The sequence below is a fragment of the Limulus polyphemus genome, unplaced genomic scaffold, assembly GCF_000517525.1.
Source record: "Limulus polyphemus unplaced genomic scaffold, Limulus_polyphemus-2.1.2 Scaffold205, whole genome shotgun sequence".
NCBI classification, from domain to species: domain Eukaryota; kingdom Metazoa; phylum Arthropoda; class Merostomata; order Xiphosura; family Limulidae; genus Limulus; species Limulus polyphemus.
In genome coordinates, this window is record NW_013665815.1 from 550,985 (window position 1) to 557,789 (window position 6,805).

The 6,805-nt window shown below is 28.5% G+C and overlaps 1 protein-coding gene across 1 annotated transcript in view; it reads right to left on the reverse strand.

The window, feature by feature from the left end:
* The window catches only part of LOC106478374 (lysine-specific demethylase 4A-like), an 88,656-nt gene that overhangs the window by 71,913 nt on the left and 9,938 nt on the right, over positions 1-6,805 (reverse strand). Inside the window, exons 2-3 of the mRNA XM_022381968.1 lie at positions 4,897-5,052; positions 1,689-1,845 (exon numbers count right to left, since the gene is read on the reverse strand). Coding sequence (XP_022237676.1) covers positions 1,689-1,826 — 138 coding nt within the window. The 5' untranslated portion in view covers positions 1,827-1,845; positions 4,897-5,052. The remainder of the gene's footprint in view (positions 1-1,688; positions 1,846-4,896; positions 5,053-6,805) is intronic.

Sequence of the window (6,805 nt, forward strand, 5' to 3'; positions counted from 1 at the left end):
TTCATAACATTATACATTTAAATATGTTTATTATTTTTATTATACTGACCTTTCAGCTGTGTCTGGCTAACATTATAGAAGTTCCAATAATGCAGTGCACTTGCACTCATGTTACTGTATCCAAGAATATAAAAAGCGACCTGTGTTGGCTGTGTTTTAGTGGACTAGTGTTTTGTAAAATACAGTCACTTTAGAGTTTTAATACATTATATGTATATACCTTATCACTATTCAAAATAAGTTCTTAAATTTCAGTTATTTTTCTTAAAACATAAAACAGAAAATAAAGAATTATATAAAATAATTCTCTCTTCTAGTTACAAACTTTGAACTTGTTTGCTGCTTGCCATAGGTTGCTAAGCCTTATCAAATTTTGCACGTGGAGGATGTGAAACGAAATAATTTTTTTTTAGGTTTATATATATATATACATTTTGAAATAAAAATCATAAATTACTATGTCAATACCATAGAATTCCATTATAATTTATCAAGCTTAGTAACTAAACTGTATTTGGATCTAAAAAAATATTAAATTTTGGGCTCACTAAAGACTTACCTTATTGTTTGAAATCTGCCATGAAAAAGAAAGTTTCCTACGTAAATACTTTGCAAAGGCTCAGAGAACCACATGGGGGGACACTCTGAGCTGTTGATTGATTATTCACACATTGTAGACTGAAGTGGGTGTACATAAGCAAATGTTTTCAAAAATGGAAAGAAGTGGGCAGGGCCACTGTGTTTGATTCAATAAATGTAGCAATATCTCAGCAAATAGGAGAGGAGGTTCTTATTTTAGATTCTAGCTTGTCAATATCGGTAGTTTTAGTTCCTAATTCATAAGAGACTATAGATTTTGTACTTGGACATCACAAACATCTAATTTGAACCAATGCTGCATTCAACATACCTTGTGACACACAAAAATTGATATTTAGGATTTCTTTTTTAATATTTACTTTTAAATTAAGAAATTATCTAATGGATCATACTAAAATTTGAATTTTAATCTACAATTTGATACCAAACTTATTAACATACATTCATATAATAGTGGTTCAATAAAATTTTGATTACAAGTCAACAAACGCGATATGACATGGCCTTTGACCCTGTAGTGATAAGGTTTAAAGGTCTGGAAATTTTACAACTAGATTTGAGTACTTCTAAAAGCTTTTAAGACTTGCAACAAACCCTGTATGCAAAATAGCTTTAAAAAGAGAAATACATGTTAAATCACTTGTCTAAATCAAAACACTTCCATACACATATTCAGTTTAAACAATATAATGTCTTTCTGTTTTAATTCAAATAATTCAAACTGGGTTCTGGCCTTAGTTAAAAAAACATTATGTAACAATCATATAATAATGTCTTACCCTAAGAGGAAAGAATTTTCAGTCTTAAAATTCAGAATTTCATAAAAGTAGAGCTTCTTTGATATATATATTATTAACACTAACGTTATGCAGAAACATGATAACTCCTATAAATTCTAAGATGATTTGGTCTTCTTTATTGGTCCTGAATTTTGCAACATTTACTATGTCAGGACATACAATCTTGTTTTAAATACATATTACACACTGGAAGAATTCCATTTTTTCTTGTCATTTTAGCAACACTGAAAGTACAGTATAAAACACAGACATGAAAAATTGTTAATGTTGTGTTACAATACTTTATACCTTTGCAAGACCAGCCTTGTGTGCACCTTGAGATTCCACATACTCCAAATATTTGGTAAAGTCTTTGAACTCCTCCATTGTAGGCCGAAAAACCATAATACGTGGGATACTAGAGCAGCTTCCTGTACTTGAAGTCATAGTTGAAATAGGCTAGCTCCTTTTAGCAAAAAAATAATAATAAATTTTATTACATGAAATGGTATACATAACTCAAATAATAAACCTCTGATGAGAATTTACACAATGATACTTAATAACAAATACTGATGACAATTAACTTAATGTTGACATTTACAGAACTGCAACTACAATTTATTATGCATTTATTAGCAATCATGTTTTCCAATAAATATATTCCACTTGACAAATATTTAAAAAGGTTTTTAGACACAAACAATGGATTGTGTTGATTTATACATAATAATGACAGAAGAGCAGTACAATATAAAAGTGTCACTCAATGAGAAAAGTAATAAACATTGAGATAAAGCAATTCATAAACCTAATCTTCATGGTGGAAATTCAGGATTTTTTTAAAAATTGCCTTGTACAATTAAGAACGTAAAACTTGTATACTATTAAAATATGGATTATTAGCTAAGATTTTATGCTATTCTAATTAGTATAACATAAACAAAAAGTAGTTTAATAAAATTTTGAATGTAAGACACTAAAACCTTGGGTCATACACAGTAAAGGGTACCCGGGGTGATAGGGTTAAATAACTGATTTTTTATTAGAAATAGTAGAAAAAAATCTAAATTAAATGTTTTATTTTTCTGAAACTACATACTTTTAGGAATGTTCTTGTCAAACTTTAAACAATTTCATCCACTAGTTTTATTTTTGGAATAAATATTATGAAAACAACGTTACCTATTAAAGATTTTATAACCATGCATACAAATAATATCTTTGGATACCTATATGGTATACCTCTAAATTCCAATCATCCCAGAAGGATGACCAAAACACTTGCAACATTTATTGGATTGGCTCAAAACAATAGAATAAACATTTTCACAGATTGAAAGTGCAATCTTGTTATTTTGGGGAATTCTCTTTGTAAACACTGTAGGATACTTAAACTAATAAATTCTACATCATGTTCTCGGAGCAGGGGTCAGGTCAGCTTATTTCTTCGCTTTGTTGCTCTCAAGAGTATTGTATTACAGTGTCACGTAAACAGTCTAATGACACAAGCGGTGATTTCTACTTCAGTTGTTGACAGTAAAATAAACACAAAAAATAAATGTGAAATGTTTAGCAGTTCAAACTCTTAAGTAAAGTACTTTGATACTTCATGATCAATAATGAAGAAAAGAGGCACAGCTGCTCATTTCTTTTCTGATTTTACAACTTTTCATTATACATTGATTTGTCTACAGGCTGAAGAATGAAATATATTGTTAGGGTAGAGGTAATAACAGATAAAATATAGTTTAGTAGAAAAACAGTTTATATTTATTTAAAAGTTTACACAAATGAAAGTTGAGATTTTAAAGACAAAGAAAAGTATTTTTAATCATAATTTAAAATACACCTTGCATTTGGACTAGTAAAAAAAAGATTTGATATATTCACGGACAATCTTTAGTAAAAACACTTAATTAAAGAAACTTGGTTTTTGGTGTACAAATGATGAGTAATGTTTACTAAAAGTCTGACAAATTTTGTGAAGATACACATACTGTAATAAAAGTTATAGTATGGACACTATAACAAGTACAATGTGGTTACGAAGACGGTCAATTCGAACAACACCATGTAAAGAGAGTTAATAAATATCAAAAGTTTATTTCTTTTGGTAAAACTTTGTTTTATCTTTTTCCTTCTTTAAGAGTAACTGTAGTAAAATCATCCATAGCAAAAGTTGAAAAATGTTAATAAAATTAAAAATACACTTGTTTTTTCTACAATGACTGCATATTGTAACAGACAATTACAATAATTTATCCTAAACAGCTTCAGGCTCATAACAGTTTATCTGGTTTCATTTAATTTTGTTTTATTACTCATTTAAGCATTTCTAAGTAGTGTAAAAAAGGAAGAAATCACATGGCAAGAGCTTAGAGCAAGTTAAGGTAAACAAAGTATTGAGTCACATCACAAGAATGGCAGGGAGCTTGCACATATTCTTCATGCAGAAAGTATTTTTTTTATCTGTTTTCATTTAAGTTTTATCTAATTTTAAAATTTCCCAACTTTTACATTTTAGTTGTTTTTGTTAAAAAATATAAATAAAAACCAAGAAATTGTGCACTTACTTCAACCTTGAGGCCTTCTGCATTCAGATCCATGGTTTAATAAGCTTAATTTTTTTTCCCTATTTTGGTTGTCCAAAAATAATTCACATAGCTTTCAAATACACATTTTAGAACACACACAAAAAAATCACACATTAAATTAGAATGTCTGAAGAAATTATTATACTTTACCTAACTGTATATGAAATTTTTTAACTGGTTACTTACTTAGGAGTTATCAAATATAGTGATCTGTTGTTGAAACTGAAAAAGTTGTGAAACTTTCATTCAAATTATTACAAATAGCTTTCACTAAAGAAGTTCTTATTTTACACAGTACATTTAATGGTAGTAATAAGCTCTTACAAATAAGAGTACACAATTCTTATCTCCTATTTAGTTCTCTTAATGTAATATTACTATGGATTATGATTAATTTATCTGTATTTACCTTGTTTATGAACATACCACCTAAAAATGATAAGATATTTGTAGGGTCCTTTCCATTTAATTGATGAGCTTCACATCAACATTAGATAAGTGAAAAGCATACAACAGTATTTCTGAACAAGTTAATTCGTACCTCTAAAACAACTGGATACTATACCAAGTTTTTGTAAGCTTTTTAAACATAAAACTTAAATGTTTGTACTGTGCATGCATTACAATGGTAATGGTATTACATTGGTATTAAACTCCAAATGTTTCCAATTCTTTTCTAAGGATGACTTAAATTAAGAGATTATGCATACACTAACATCAGGAAGTGTTCAGTTATACATTATTCTCTGCATAAAGGTACTTAAATGAAGGAAAGTTCATTTGTGTTATTTAAAATTTCATATAAACTGTCTACAATTTTGTTAAACTTTGGGAAAACAAAGAAGTGATCAAGATTAGACCCATCTGTTTAGTTAAGTACCCTATACAGTGTAAATATAAACATGTCCACTCTATCTTACCTATATCTAAAGGTCAGCAAATATAGCCTAGTCACTCTGTCTGAGTATGGAATCCTTTATCTATTGTATTAGTGATGTGGTACATCCCTGCAACCTTTTTCAGCTCAAGTAACAAAAATGCTGCTAGCTGCCATAATCTTTTGTATTGAAAATTGCCTAAACAAACAAGGAGAAAAATATGTACAGATTCAATGAATTAATGCATACATTATAAAAATCAAAACTCTTTACCCTACACAGTTCACAAGCAAAGAATAACACATCATTATAATATTAGTTATCTGAAAATATGAAATAGCTGACTATTTTCAGGGACATTTTTACTAAAGTTTTCAAATAATATTTCTTTTATGAAAGATCAAGTCACATGGATTTGGCAACTTCCAATTATTCCCAGCTTGCAACATCACCAAAACTTGAGGTTGGATAAAAATATACTTTATTTCAAAGCCAACAGCAATCAATATGTTTCTAAAATGATATTTCCTCTTGGAGCATTCTGAGTGATACTGTCTTGATCTGCCATTTATATCTTATGAAAAGAAGTAAACAGATAATCACTTCATAAAAATTTAATATGAAGTATAAAAGGTCAACTGTCTTCACCATTTTGTTACTGATGTTACATGTATCAAACATTACCGAACTCAGCTCCATATTTTTAACTGGGTATTTTAATTATAGGTATAATTATTATTTTAATATATTATGTACAACTGGTTTGAGCAGAAATAGTAACAACAAATATCAATTCTACAATGATCCCAATTGAGAGAGAAAAAACTGACCAAGCATAACTCATGTTACATGGCTGACACCAGTGTAGACTCTGGCCCCACTAAATGAGTATGGTAACTGATAAATGCAGGTAATTGATTATACTAATTAATTGAGCTAATTGCCAAGCTATACATAGAACACCACTAAATGGGCCTAACTCATTTTTACATTCCTCCGTAACTTTTTCTTAGAAAAGTTATTGATTTTATTCTGCCTATTAGTTATTTTCAATATGATACAGATCATTACAGAGTTGCAGTACTTTTTACTGTAGCATTTATACACAGATTGGAGTGATCTATTAGTTTCATGATCTAAAACATAGTTAAATGCCTGCTTTGTGGTTAAGATACATTTATAACATATTTAGATCTTGGCCTTCTAATTTAGACTTTTATTATTCTAAATAAAGCAAATTTAAGGATCTGACTGATTTACAAAATATGCATGAACTAAATGGTTAGCCAAACAGTTTTATTTCTGATACAGTTAAAAAGGCTAAAAATGTTATGAAAAGGAGAATTCACACTACTTTCAAACAGAATGACATACACAAGTTTGCAACTTGACCTATCCCTTACATTAGTGGCAGACTTAACGCTTTGTCTATTACCTAGTTACACTATAAGTAGGTATGTAACTCTCATGAAAGTTTTTCATAAAAATGAAACTTAGTAGATGAAATTATTTTAAAATTGAGATGAAAGATCCTACAAGTATGTAGTTTTTGAAAAATAATATACTTAATTGAGATTTTTTCTGATTCTATGTTTTTCTCATTCCTTTTTCTTTCTTTTCATATGTTGCCTATCCAACATACAAAAGTAATTTTCATATTAAGATTAAAAATACTTTTATGCATCAGAAAATTTTCAAATTTCATATGCAAAATCCTTATGTCCATATAGTTATCAGATTTTTTTAAGAAAAAACTTTATATTTTATCTGTTATTTTCACTAACAAATATCTGTACAGGTTTGGTCAATTTGACTGATCTTGTAACCACCATAAAAAAATTAGTAAATAAATATAAATTATGATTTTTTCGTTCTAGAATTACTACAAACTATAACACAAAAACACAAGTGTTTAGTCTAAATAGTTTAAATTTCATAACATTATACATTT